This window comes from Crocodylus porosus, unplaced genomic scaffold (genome assembly GCF_001723895.1).
Source record: "Crocodylus porosus isolate Cpor-Errol unplaced genomic scaffold, CroPor_comp1, whole genome shotgun sequence".
Taxonomy (NCBI): domain Eukaryota; kingdom Metazoa; phylum Chordata; order Crocodylia; family Crocodylidae; genus Crocodylus; species Crocodylus porosus.
Window position 1 is genome coordinate 13,767,668 of NW_017728932.1, and position 14,811 is coordinate 13,782,478.

Genomic DNA, 14,811 nt, shown 5'->3' on the forward strand with positions numbered 1-14,811 from the left:
TAGGATTCTGGGTAAAGGTTGCATTGTTTCCCTGAAGGTATCTAACCAAGACTAGCAATAATTGTGTTTTTAAGCCTTTTCCTTCTGGTTGGCACACTTCTGATTACTCAATTTTCCTATCTTCACCAGGTTTTTCTCTTCTAAATATTTCTTCTGAGTTGACCACTTCAGTTTGCATGTGGTTTGTTTGGCCATTGTGTGCCTCCTTTATTTTAATACATGGAGTATGAAATGGAATACCGCTAGCTGTTTTTGCTACAGATAGTATACAGTTTGATATTTTATACTGGATGTATTTGTATTATGTGAACCTAAGTGCAGTCAGGCTCCCATGTGTGACCTGCTTTTAAATATGCAGGAGAAACCAGTATTTTGAAACTGCCAGTGGCTAGGGAAGCTATTTTTGGACTTGTGTTCACTAACTACTGGAACAACAAAACCCTGGGCTAAAATTATCTCCACTATCTACACGTTGCTATGGTTACAGAAATTCTAAGAGGAATGAAAGGCTTTCTGAAAATTCACAATTTTTTTAGTCCAATGAATGCAACAAGATCTTATAGATTAAAATACTGCAGTTCTAAGCTGGTCCCTACAAAAAATGTATTTCTACTACTAGAGGACAATAACTGAGAACTGCAAATATTTGGTTTCTTTTTACTAGGGATCAGGGCTCTTACGGTATAAAAACTTACACATGAAAACAGTTTTTGAAAATATGCACAGACACTGAAGTTCTCTCTGATCAACTGATCTATAATATTTGTAAGTCTGAACTACTAACTGCCACTTCTAATTGCGACTCTTGCCTATTTATCATTTTGATGAAATGAACGGCAGTCTTTTTTTATTCATATATTTCAAGGCGCTTAGTATGTACTTAATAGCCAAGGAATTCAAACAGCTTCGCGTTGGTAAGACTGGAGAGATGGAACAAGGAAAGGAACAATCTTTTCAATACACTGAGCTAAATATCTCACTTGCCATATGTAAATGTAGCAGAGATTAAATAAGATGGCTTTGTATACCCTATGAATTGTTGAGGGGGACGCGTTATGGTTAAACACACACATACAAGCAAACTATGGACCTATGTCCCACAAGCACAATTTCATTCATGTATGTGGGGCCTCACCCACTCCTTGATTTCCATTTTGAAAGCTGATGAATACTAACCTCCAGAGCAGTCACTCTCTACTCCAGGGGTTCTCAAATTCTGGGATACTGTAACCCTGAGTGCTGGATGGTGGCAGCAGGGACAGGGAGTTTGCATGCGGCAGCTGCCAATATCCCCCTGGGAAGTTTGCAGACCTCTTGTAAGTTGCTTGCAACACCCCAAGGGGTTACAACCCAGTCTGAGAATCCCTACTCTACTCCATTTTGATATTATAATTAATTTTATCCTCTGCAGGTATTTAGTAGAAGACTGGACAGGACAATACACACTTTATTATAATGCTTTCAGAGATCCTAAACTAGACACTTTTATAACAATGGATTAAGTGATCCTAAACACTTCAAGCATTATAATAAAGTGTTTAGGATCACTGGAAGCATTATAGTAAAGTAGGCCTAAACATGACACTTTATTATAATGCTTTAAATGATACTAAATACTTTATTATAATGCTTTAAATTATAATAAATGCCTATCTCCTCGTTAGGCCCTTAAGTCATAAAGCCTTTTTTGCGGGCGAGGGGACCAGCTGTTGCCTAGTGGAAACCTGAGCCCCAGGCTGCCTGGACAAGGCAGGGGCTCTCGCCCCTTCTGAGGACAGGCTCGGGGCCCCTGAGAACTACTCACTCGAGCCCTGAAGGCCGCGGGCCCAGCTCCCCCCGCCGGGCGAGCCACCTCAGCGAAGTCCGGCCCACGCTCCGCACCCCGCCGCCCCGTTGACTTCCGGGTTCTGCATCATGACGCACCGACGCCCACACCCCCTGCCGGAAGGTAAACAGCGCTCAGGCCGCCTGGAAGTAGGCGGGGCTTAGGGGATTCCTTCCTCCGCGATTGGCCGCGGGTTAAGGACTGGCAGGCGCCCGTCCACGTGCGCCCGGCTCTCGCGCCGGCTCTCGCGAGACCCGGATGTAAACAAAGCGTCCTCCTCCCTGTCACCCACCCTGCTTGGCTAAGCTTTGCTCGCTCAACCGACCCTGGAGAGAGAGGGAGAGGGGTGGCAATCACCCGTGATGTCAGCGGAGCCCCGCCCCTTGCCTCAGAGTGGGGGTTCCGATTGGGCGAGAGCCGGTAAGGCACCGCCTCCGCTGCCACGCGATTGGCTGGCGGGGCGCGGTGTGTCAGTGCCCGAGCGAGGGTCCCAAACAGTGTCAGCGCGAGCGGGGCTACGCGGCAGGTACGGGCGGAGCGACCCCCCCACCGCCAACGGCCGCGGCGCGGCCCGGCCATGCCTGGAGACCCCTCCGTCTGGGAGCCCGGGGCTGGTCCGTGGCAGCGCTCCCGCCTGCGAGGGGCTGCTGGGCCCCCTCCCCACGCCGCGGGGTCGGGGGTAGGGCTGAGCACCGCCGGGGGCTTCCCCTGGGCCGTGCCCGGGCCAACCGCCCTGCCCCGGGTTTGGGGCCGGGAGGAGATTTGACCCCGGGGGCCTTTGTGGGGATCTGGGGTGATGGGTAGGGATTGGGGGGGTTGGCACTGGAAGGGGGGGATGGGATGGGAAGGTATTATGGGGGATGGGTGGGGATTTGGGGGGGTTGGGAGTGGAAGGGGGATGGGAAGGCATTAAGGGGGATGAGTAGGGACTTGAGGGGGCTTTGTTTGCCTCTGTAGCAGGCGGCTTCCCAGGACCTGCAGTGTTTTCTGGAAGCAGGATGTTGGCTGCCCCGGTTCGCCAGCTTTACCTGTGGCGGGCTGGGGTATTGGGGCCTGTGCCGTGTCAGGGTTGAGGGTAGTAGGGCTTACACGATGGATGGGATAGGATGGTTTGGAAAGGGATGGTCTGCCTTAGGCAGGGGTTGGGCTAGACTTCTGGAGGTCTCTCCCTGCCGTGCTTCTCTGTGATTTCTGTGACTCCTATCCTGGCATTGGAGCCGGTTCAATAAAAGCTGCCTCCCTCAGAGAAAGGCTGTCCTGCTTTTCTGCCTGGGAGAGCTGGAGGGTGAAAGGGAATTCATTCATTGCAGTGTTTGTCTGGGCCTTGCTCCACATTCAGGAGAAAGCTGGATAGAAACCGGCTGCAGGGTTGTTGCATGTTTTCAAGCGCTAACTTCATAGTGGGTTGGCTCTTTTTATAGTGGGTCAGCCATTTATTTTTTTTTTTTTTTACTGGTGTGATAATTGCTTTGGCTGTGTGGCTGGTCTGCATTTATTGCGCAATTCACCACTTAATTGTGTGTGACTTTGTGCATGTGGCTGATCTTATTTTGCACGTGCGGCCGGTTTAGGTTTATTTCGCGATTCACCAGTTAATTGTGTGATCATGACTGCACTTATGGCTGGTCTAAATTTGATTGCACAATTTGCCAGTTAATTACGTAATACATGTAACATGTAGCAGGGGCCTGATGGATGCAGAGTGTTTGTACCCATAAAACCTGAGACCTCCTCTGCCCTCACTCCTTGCGAGTTTAATGGTCAGCGTGAAGAGAAAAAGGAGGACTAATATTTATATAAAAGTAATTGCTTTTAAAACTTTCCTATTTGTAGGTATCTGCGAAGCAGCAATGGCAACAGAATCTCCCCGTCGTCCTAGCCGATGTACTGGGGGAGTTGTGGTTCGCCCGCAGGCTGTCACGTAAGCATATTTTATACAATGTCCAGTTACACTATTTGAAATGCCTGCAGGATTGTTGTACAACGAGTTCGTGGCACAAACGTTCTCACAAAATCAACAAGGAATGACTGTCTAAAACCAGGAAGTTTTGTTGCGCTGAGAATTTTCCAGAGGAAAAAAGTAAATGCACTGCTCTTTCCAGCTTCCCAAGATTATACGCAGCAGGCAGCCTCTTTAAAAAAGACACTTGTTAGGGCAGTAACTGACATGTTGACCAGCCTTTCAAGTTGCATCATAGATAATTGACTACCTTTATAAACAAAGGAGAAGATTGCAAAACAAATGTGTTTAGCAAGCAAAAATATTATGCTAGCTATAATGCAACCATAACAAGTTTGACCCTAGTGTTTCTGTGTCACAGGGGGTGTTTTGGTAAATAAACATTTTCCCCAGTATTGTGCTTATTTATTTAATTCATGTGAGAGGATATTAAGTTAAAACATATAACATATAATGTTAACCAGCATTTTCCAATGAGTGCGGTTGTGGATTTCATTATGGTGCTAGCACAGAAGAATTTATGGCCAGCCAAAACATAGCATGTAAGTAAGAGTTTCTTGCTTTTGTCATGCCTCCTAAATTGCCACCCTTCGCTCACAGAAGCACGGTGGACGTTCTCAGTGAGAGGATCCAGAAAACCAATGGACTTGGCTTTGCCTGTCATGAGCTGTTTTATAGCAGCAGAATTTCTTTAGAGGTGACGTTATGCTGCTGAATTGTCATTGCAGTATGGCACCGTATTCAAATCCTTACACCTGCTTTGGCAACTCTTATGTGCACATAAGAGCTAATGTATATGAGTAAACAAACCAGGTAATGTTAGATATCAGGATCTGTTTGATCTGACCTGGAGCAAATGGAATAAAGTTGTTCCTATAACTCTGTGATAATTGTATAGAGAAGAAGGTTCTTGCAACCCAGGCTACTACAGGGAGAAAATGCTAATATCACAGCACTGTCCATTAACATGCATTGCTGTCAGCGCTGTGATAGTGAGAACCCTGAAACTGAGTCGCTCCCTTCAACTTCAAGGCGTCTTATGTCAGCCCCTTGACAGGTGCTTCCCTTTTACTGTTTCTGACCCACTTAAACAGAGTATAATTAGTTACAAAGTGGGTTATAGTTACAATTAGTATGCAGTTTTACTGCAGTACAACCAAAAGACAGAGTGGACATCAGGGCTGAAAGATGCTACACACTTAAGCAGTTGTGCGCATACAATGGTTATCTCTGCATATTAGTTATGTTACAGTGCAAGCAATAAGTAACATTGGGACTCTCACTGTATTCTGTAGGTAAGTTTAATTATGTACTTACAGGGCACACGTCTGCATGAGATGCTATATCACCATAGCGTCACCAGGCACAAACTGTGACGCTGACGCTGCTGCACTGTAGCAGCAAGCTACTGCACAGTAGCTGCTAAAAATAACTGTGTGGCATCAGGACTGCACAGTAGCGTGAGGTACTGTGCAGTCTGCTGCACGTGTAGATGTGCCTACAGCGTACTCTATTTATCTGCATGCCATCTATGTGCATGTGAGGAGGTGTGGTGATTTGTTCCATGTTACATTGTCCTAACCTGAACAACTGATACCTGAATAGGTATCATCTTTTATATCAGAATTTAACTTCTTTAGGTAACATGGTACAAATTTCAGCCTTCTGCCATTGTTTTGAATTGCTAGGTTATATATATTAAAAAAAAAAATAACGGCAACGCTTATTGTACAAAACATAAGATGGGCACGTGCAAGAGACAGGTTTGTGTTTGGCCTCAAACACAGGTTTCAGTCCCCCCTTAGAAGCTAGTTAGAAATCTCTTGTGTTTTAAAAATAAGCATTTTGAAGTTATTAGCCTGCAGCACTCTGGCTGCTCCACATGACATAATTTCTTTCCAAGAGAGATTTAGGTTACATTCACTGAACAAAACACATCTGCTTGCTTTATCCACAAGCAGTGTACCTTGGAAGGGATCAATGTTCATTTTTATCTCTGAAATCATCAACAAAGTCATTACCACTCTGCTGTCATGATGGTTGCTGATGGACTACACCTGAGAATTTCATACGTTAATTATACTGTGTAGCACCTCTTTTTTACAAATGGGCACGGAAAAATTATGACTTGGCCAGGACATCCAGTAAATTTGTTGCAGAAAGAAGAGGAGGAAAAATACGGGAGTCCTATAGCCAACTTTTCTATCTAACCACTAAAATAAATTCTGTTCAGCTTTGTAATCTTTAAATCCAGTTTTGTCAGTCTCGATTTAGAGTCTGTGGCATAAAAGTGTATGCAGAAACTTATGTCTTCTTCCATACTACTGTCTTTGCTGGAGGAAGCCTCATTCTTTAAAAGATGTAATCTTTTCTTTGTGTGTGTGTAATATTTGTGCAGTTCTGTTTTAGGAGACAAACTGGAAAGTGACTAAATTTTTTGGTATGAAGAATCTGGATTTCCCACCCAGTTCTACAAACTCTGTCAATGGTGGTCCAATTTCTTTCTTGTGATTCATATCCCGAGTTTGAACAACACGAGTCTTATTTAATATGTAAAGAATGTCTCCCAAAAATAATCATAAATTTGGAATCTTCCAAAGCGTGTTGGTAGATGAGAGCTTGGAAAATTGCTAATTCTCTTTGTTTAGATTTACATCAGCAGTTGAACATGGTGCATATTGCTACAGGGATTGGTTGCCATGCTTTATAGAAAATATAAATTTCTTGCATATTCACAGTACTACCAACCTTATTATTTTGTTACTCATTAGCTGCACAGCATACTTGGCTCACCTCTCATGTAAAATAATCTAAAGAAAAAAAAGCCTTACATTTTGTTCTGGTACATTTAAACTATCTTGCAGCATACATCATTGCCTGCTTACTTGTAGCTGCTAGTGAATTGCAGGAGCAGTGAGTTCTACAGGCCTAAATGCGCTGTACTGAAAATGCCTTCCTCTTGCTCTTAGCCAGTTTTATCTTGGAAACTGACAGTAGATGGGTCCAGCAATCTGACTTCAAAATGCTACATACCACACACAAGCCAGCAGGTAGTTCCCTTTGCCCAGGGAAAGAAATGTTCCAGACACTGGTTTTTTTTAAGGCTTTTTTCCTCAGGGCTTGTTTTATTGTCCACAAAGCAATTGAAAAACAAAAGCAAATCAACTGGAAAAATGCTGAGCAGTATTTCCCAAAGGTATGCCCTGCTTTAACCATCAGGAGGGAAGAGGACTCCATCTCTCCTTTGACTTAACTTTCTCTTCCTTTTATATTTTGTCAGTCTGCTGCCCTATTAGCCCCTTACAGACTGTGGTTTTGTTACGTTATGTGGTTGGGTGGTTTATTAAGGTAGTGAGTCCCAGTTTTTTCAGTACTTTGCCTAAAATCCAACATGTTTAGTTATACTCTGCTACGTGTTAACTTGATATTCCTGTAACCCTGTGAGGGAAGTATGGAGGTTTGCATTTCAGTCTTGGCACTGCAAACCAGTTAATTTGTTTATAAAATACATGCCGAAATTAAAGTTGCTTCTACTATTTGGTGCAAATGTAAGTCTGTATCTTTCTGAAAATAGAGATTCTTTTTGAGATTATTTTTTTTCTGTTCTATTCAGCATTTAGCAGGCAATCTAAACTGAAACATAACTTGCATCGTTTCCTAAACTGAAGTATAACATATATCAATTCCTTGGTGGTGCATGTGCTCGTGTTTATGTCCATGCAATGTATTCACATCCTATTTTAGACATGCCAGATAATTAACTACTCCTTTTTCTTGTCTTCCAGAGAACAGTCATACATGGAAAGTGTTGTTACATTTCTTCAAGATGTTGTACCACAGGTACGTGTGTATTTTTCATATAAGCCAAAAAAACCCTTCTTTGCTAATTGGATAAGCAATACAAAAAGGTTATTGAAGATAAATAGTGATATTTTGGTCCAATCTATGCATAAATTTAAAGGGCCAAGATTTTTTAAAAGTAATTTTCAATGCTTTATTCTAAGTGCACCATTTGAGACCCCTTGTAGGGGGTTTTAGACAGTTAACAGAGGAATGTCTTCTGAAGCTATGTCTGCAAGTCAGGCCGCTTTGTGGGTTCTTCAGTTGGGCACCTCAAATTATTAGTTAAGTGAAAATCTTAAAGCACTGAAGTCTGTGTTTGGGCGGGGGGAAGCATAAATGTACTAGGAAGATGATTTAGCTGTTCAGATACTTAAAGATGTGTCAGTGAAGGAGATCTGCTTGTGAGGCAGATGGAGAACACGCTGGTAGAGTCCAGCCCTTCCAGATACTGGAGCATTTACCCAGGTGCTATTTCTGGACTGTGCTTTGGATCCTATGTGTTGTCTCAATCTTTTTGTCCTCCCCCCATCCTCTCTTCACTTGCTCTAGAACCTCCTGATTCTTTAGGGTTGTGGGAATCTGCTAATCTATTCTCCTACAGCCTCTAGCTTGCTGTGAGCAAGGAGGACCAGATGAGTTTGCCACTGCTTTCTCCTATAGGCTGTAGTTCTTGAATTGTCCTTTGGGGAGAATAGCTTTGATGCTGGTCTTTGCTGTTCATAGCTTTCCTCGGGAACAATTGAAATTGATGATTGTGATCACTGCCCTACTTCCCACAGTCTTGTAAGTAGCAGGGGGAAACCAACCAGAATGGTAATTTCATGCTGCTAGTCTCTGGAAAAGCAGTGGGCAGTAGTAAAGACGCTGCAGCTGTTCATCTCTCTAGACTCAGGAAGGCAGCGATATGTTGGCTCATATCTGGCAGGTGAGTTGAACTCCAGATAGGCTAGAAACCTTTTTTTAATTGGCAACTCTCTCCCTCTCCCTGAGAGACAGTTTCCTGTTCACTACTGGTAATTTATCAAATGCATTTTTTAAAGCCATGATAAAATGAAACATAGTCAAATTTGCAGTTAAAGCGTATGTATGTGTATGTGGTTTTTCCCCTAGAATCTTTTTCTGTAGTTAAAATGATGCAGTCTGTGTCTAACTTTACAAACCAGTTTGCTTTGAAAACATGGAACATGCTTTGTTTTGAAAAGTAATACCACCGCTAATTTTTTTTTTCATTTATATTTTCAGTTCATATTATTGTCTATTTGGTATGCATAAAGTGATTATACAAGTTCTTCTAATTTTAAATCCAAAATACTGCACAGGATTTTGCAATAATTCAGTTGGAAACTATGTTTTTTCCATTGTAACTCATGTTCTGACTACCACAGCCTCTCCTGAGAACTGTAAAACTTGTGCAGCCTAGAAGCACCAAAAAGCTCCATTTCAGAGTTTCTTTGTATTGCATCCCTTTAGGGGTATCTGCAGAATATATTTAACTGAAGTATGGATCTGCTTTGCTGGAGTTACACTGTATTCTTTTTCAAACTTAAACATGTTGCGTATATTAATGTCATGATTATAATGAAAATTCCATAGTAAAGACCTCTTGTGTTTTGCAGTGTTGCTTATAATGTTTTTAAGTGCATCAAAAAGGAATTAAAAATGAGTATACGCCACATAGATATATGTTTTCACTGATAAAATCAAGGATTATTAAAACAATTGTTTCTTAGTTTGCTTAGCAAAAAGACAAATACTGTTATTGTTCTGATTATAAGTCTTGCCACCTTTTTTCCGTCCAACAGAACCATCAACATTACATTTGACTTATGGGGCTGACCTATAATGGCCCCACTATAGTCCTGACTTCTATATTTGCGGTCTGTCTGTGCATACAGTTAAGTGCAGTTTTTGTTTTCAGTATTTTGAGTGCATTTAACTCTTTAAGCCCTCTCCTAGTTTTTTGATTCTCCTTTGGGATTTCGTAAGTGCAACAGCAGTTCAGAGTCTTTTTTCTGTAGTTATCAGCTAATATTCTGGCAAGACACTTTTCCCCGCTCTAAAATCAAACCTGAAAATGTGGGCTGGGCCTAGATGCAGGGTGAACTTATAATCAGAACATGGTATATAGTATCGAAAAAATCCAAAGCCAGTTAGCACATCTACACTGCTTCTGGAAAGCTGTGGACTTGCATGCTTTTTTTTTTTTCCATTAATGAGCATTGCTAGACTAACTGAATTTTTATATTTCGTATTTTAAGATGAAGGATTTCATGGGGAGCGTACTTAATTTTAAACGCATCTAAGAAAAGATATATGCAGGAATACTGCTTTGTGTGTGTGTGTTGTGTTTTTTTCCACCTTGCTGTTCCTGATGTAATTTGTAGAGGAAGGAAAAAAATAAACTTTTGTTTTCTTATCAGCTTTTCTGCTTTTGTTGTAGGCCTACAGCAGTACCCCACCAACAGAAGAAAAAGAAAAAATAGTCTGGGTCAGATTTGAAAATGCAGACATAAATGGTATGACTATTTTCGTCTCCAACTTATTTTTATTCTTGTATCGCTTGAGCTCATGCACAATAATCTGAGCCAGCAAAAACATAAAATTGCAATATAGACAAAATTTTGTGCATAAAGAATAGCTTTATAAAGAACAGGCATGTTCAGGGTAGAATTTGTCAGGCAACATCCTGAGTGTATCTGAAACTTCTTTTGAAGATGAGCAAACTCTAGCTTTGAAGAAGTGAGGGAAGCAGATTCCAAAACAAGTCTCTGATCCCTCCCATTATTCAAATCAGCTGAAATGAAAACATTGAATTGGGTATAGTCAGTGGACTGGTTGATTCCTAGCTTTAAATCACTTGATCTCTCCCACCACATTGAACTAGTGCAGTGACACAATCCATACTCTGTGGTAGCTGCTTAAGATGTTTTGCATCACTGTTTCCCAGTAATCTCTTTTCAAATAAGACAGGCTATAGACAGCATGATCGGTAAGGTCAATTCAGTGTCAAATGAATAACGGTCAGATGAGTATTTGCTTGAGTGAATCAAAACATCTTGCACTCATATGGGTGTTAATAGTGCATGTCAATTTGTTTGTACTAGCCATGTAGTTGTAGGCAGCTGTCCAAATCCTTTGGAACCTTCTGGAGCACAGTGGTTTGAAACTCCATCAAGGTTTGCTTCTTGACTGCATCTTTAGTCTACTCTTTTTGTCCCAGTGGTCAGGACTTGCGCTTGTCCCAGATGAGACTCAGTAGTATGGCCCAGGGCTGGGGTTGGGAATCTTTATGGCATGTAAGACAGGTTACATGATTTACATCCTTTGGAATGGGACAAAGGCTGCTGGGTCTCAAATACACAGAAGATGGAGATGGTAAAAGGCCTATTAATCTGTGTGAGTCACTGCCCGCAGCTCTAGCTAGTGCGTATTGTTCCCTGCTGTTTTCGTTTTCCCTCACTGTCCATCTTAAGTGTTCCAGCCTCTTCCCTTGAAGAGTCTGCTTTGCTGTCCAGTAGACAATCTCTTGTATTCAGTCAGACCACTGATCTAAACTTACCTTTGTCCAATTTAATCGTGGTAGTTTTATTTAACCTGCTTGCACCCCCTGTAATCCTTCATGTTTGCATGCTTTTAAAAAGTGATGATTTACATTCTAATGAAGAGCAGCTTAGGTAAAGTTATGCATAGTTGGTTATTTTAGCTTGCATTTAGCTTGTCTTCATATTTTCCTCAAGCACTATGATGTTTTTATGGGAATTGTCTCCCTCATAGGGATGTTGTAAAGATTAATTAGGTGGTATTTCTAAGTAGTTTTGATTTGTAGAAGTGCTACGTAAGTATATGTTTTTTCCCCCTATGAATTTCCTCTGTTCTAAAATGAGAGACTGTATTAAAGAAGACATCTCTGATCCCTCTATTTTCTTTGTGTAATGTATCTTCCACAAGGCACTAGTAATCTCTGTTAATAAATAATATCTCAGCAGAACACTGTAGACTGCAGATTTTATAAAGTTGGCTTCAGAGTGGTAGATATGAAATGTGACGAGGCTTATTGCAAGGACTTCTTGTTACTTCTAGAAAATTAACTTTACCATGTCATGTCAACCACAGAAGGTAGAACTAAAAGAAATCCTTGGGCCAGCTAGTGGAAGCTAGCGTTTGTTAGGTGGGATAGGAAATATCCCAGCATCCTTCCATTTTCACTGACATGTTGTATCCTCTCACTTGAGATTCTGTTTACTGAGCCTACTCCTTATGTCTAAGGGCTGTGTCCCATTTTTTTTTCAGCTGTAGGAATTTAAAGGCTGGAAACACTTTGGCTTTACCTTTAGTTGTAGTAATGTGAACATGGATTTAGAAAAAGGCATACAGTGTAACTGTGCTAAGACCGATTGGTTCTAACTAGATATCTTTGCTCTGATAATCAAACCCACTTTAGATACGTCAAGGAATATGGAGTTTCATGAAATACACAGTACTGGAAATGAACCCCCTTTGCTGCTAATGATCGGATACAGTGATGGAATGCAGATATGGAGCATACCTGTAAGTACATAGGAAACTTCACCTTCAGACACTAAGACTTGCCCGGATACTGTTGTTCTAACGTATCTAAATTTTTGTAATGGAATGTAGTTGTATTACTTTAACTATTTCCTACTCAGTATTAGAAAGATTCAGCATTCACCCATATTAAAAAGACTAATATTTGGTAAGCCTCAAACTTGAATTCAGCTACTTCAAACCTGATTTCCCCTCCCCCCCCCAGATAATTGCTTTTTAAAATAAATTTCCAACATGTGATCAGAGTAGGGTATAGTAACACTTCAGAGAAATTAGTATTATGAATATGGAGGAATAATCAAAAAGACCCACAAGAAGGGGGCAATGGCAAAACTTGTTTCTTTAGAGGAAAAAATGTGAAAAGCTTGTCCTTTTTTCTAGGAATGTGGGCCTAACAGTATTTTACAATCTTAGTGTTTGTCATGTGCATGATTTGCAATTTTAATTTTATTAAATTCTATATGCACATATGGGTTTGATTTTTATTCTGTCAAATGTACCACGCAATTTGTGTTCCAAAATAGTTACGAGCACATGGACTCAATTTGGGGAATTTTCCCCAAATTTCTTTAACTTTAGGAGGATGTTTAATACAGTATGTCATAAAATTCTTAACTCCTAAAAACCAGTGTGTACAACACCTTGTACTTGAGAAAAAACCTAGTGAGGATGAAATTTCTCCTCCTCTGCATGTAATGCAAGGAGTTTCTATAAAAAGGTTCTTGTTTTGCATTTATTCATTGGTATAGAAGAGGATAGTTTTAGCCAGCAAACTACACTTAAGAAAACACAGTGGATTTTTTTTCTTTTGCTCTTTCTAAAGGCATATTGTATACCTTATTGAGACCTGTGTTTAAGACTAACACTTTGGTATTACGAGAGGAGAAAACTGGAATATGTACCTTTTTTTCTCTGAGGAGGAAACAAAAATGAAAACCCAAAGCCAGCAATTAGATTAGACCCTAATACACTGTGTAAAACTTCATGTAGAGTTTGAGAACTGGTATATCTACTTGCATTTCCTATGGACTTACTGAGGATTTCTAGTATTCAAGATGATATTCTGGAGGTACCAGAGGGAGTTTTCAATGCTGTTTTATTTTTGTTTTGAATGGTTTTTGTTTTTTTATGTAATGTTGTAGCAAAATAAAGGGTTTTTTTATATTTTCTTTACTGTCTTGAAATAGTTGTCACTATAAAAAAAATAAAAAATGAGGTGCATAATCAGTTTTGTATGCAGTTAATTTCTTAAACATGAAATATTTTGCATTTCTATACCAAAGTTAGCATTTAGAAATCATTACACTGATCTTCAAAGTGTACTACAGAAAGCAAACATTAGGTGTCAGTAAGATATTGAGCTAAGAAATGGAGCATTACAGCCGTAGCAGTAACTGAAATGCTAACAGAACTTCCAGTAAAAAGTGGTTAGGATGCATAATATTTACTCAGATCAAGGTAAGTGTCTTTTCTTCAATTTGCCTGAACATGCTCAAATTTGATCTTTTCAGAATGGAAAAGGGTTTCCTTGAAGGTGGGCAGAAGTAGACACCTGTTTTGCATAGTTTGTAGATTTGTTATGGCCAGTTGATGTGGTTTGCCAGGCTGCAGCCACTTCTGGGCTGCGGTTTGCCAGGCCATGGCATCAAATCTTTGGGAATCCCTGGGTTAGAGCTTGTCTCAATCAGAGAAGCTGGTTCTTGGGGGTGCGGCATGCCATTACTTTCAGGCCAAGTGAAAGTTCCTCGCATCCCTCTCAAATGACTGTCTGTGGTCATGTAAAGAAGTTTCCTTGATGGAAGCCTTCTGTATCCTTGTCCTCGGGGGAGGTTTCTGTGAGATGGGATCTTCTTTGTCAGAAGAGTGGAATAGGAATGTCTTGGAGAACTCAGTTTTCCTCTTTTAGGGGAATGGGACTCTGCCTGAAGGTAACATAGTTATGTCACAGAGTACATATTCACCACTTTGTCACCTCTGTCAGCAAAAGAAGCTCCACGCCAGTCGATCAGCATTCTCCCCAGCACCCTTGCCATGCCCTTGTGTTTCAGTACTAAATATCTTGCTTTTTTTTGCATTTGACAGCATATAAGAAAAATGGAATTGAAGTTCCAAATACCTGCTAGTATTGTCTATTTTTTCTGTGCTGATGCCTCTCGCTAGCCCATAAACAACTGTCTGAATGCTGGAGAACATTTGTGTCAAAGTTGATATACTCACAGTGGCATTTTATGGAAGAGTTAAAGGGTTTTCTGAGGATTTTGTGCCACTCATTTAGGTCAGTCGCTTTGAAGGGCATGGGGTATTGAACTAACACATGCACTCAAACACCGCAAAGTGTTGTAACAAAGCATGAAATCGAAGCTCTGAAAGAAAGCAGAGATTCAGACAAGTGAATCTATGGAGCAGATTCTTGATGAGATTGAGATGGTTATCTTTAGGTGGCATTTGATATGTGTGTCTTGACAACGTGAGTTGTCGTAGCTGGGATAGATGTCAGGAGATATGCAGCACTTAGGGTATCGGATGTCCATCAAGATTTGAGGCCACTTGAAAAGAGGGAAATATTTTTGGAGAAAATGTAGAAAATGATTACTTGTGTTCCTCATTCATCTGAAAG

General features: G+C 41.0%; 1 protein-coding gene across 7 annotated transcripts in view; it reads left to right on the plus strand.

Moving 5' to 3' along the window:
- Window positions 1-2,263: 2,263 nt before the first annotated feature.
- BCAS3 (BCAS3, microtubule associated cell migration factor) overlaps window positions 2,264-14,811 on the plus strand; it is a 444,448-nt gene continuing 431,900 nt past the window's right edge. For all 7 annotated transcript variants that reach the window (XM_019545665.1, XM_019545667.1, XM_019545666.1 and 4 more), the window contains exons 1-5: window positions 2,264-2,351; window positions 3,659-3,746; window positions 7,571-7,625; window positions 10,069-10,144; window positions 12,070-12,176. In XM_019545665.1, the coding sequence (XP_019401210.1) occupies window positions 3,676-3,746; window positions 7,571-7,625; window positions 10,069-10,144; window positions 12,070-12,176 (309 nt within the window). In that variant the 5' untranslated portion in view covers window positions 2,264-2,351; window positions 3,659-3,675. The remainder of the gene's footprint in view (window positions 2,352-3,658; window positions 3,747-7,570; window positions 7,626-10,068; window positions 10,145-12,069; window positions 12,177-14,811) is intronic.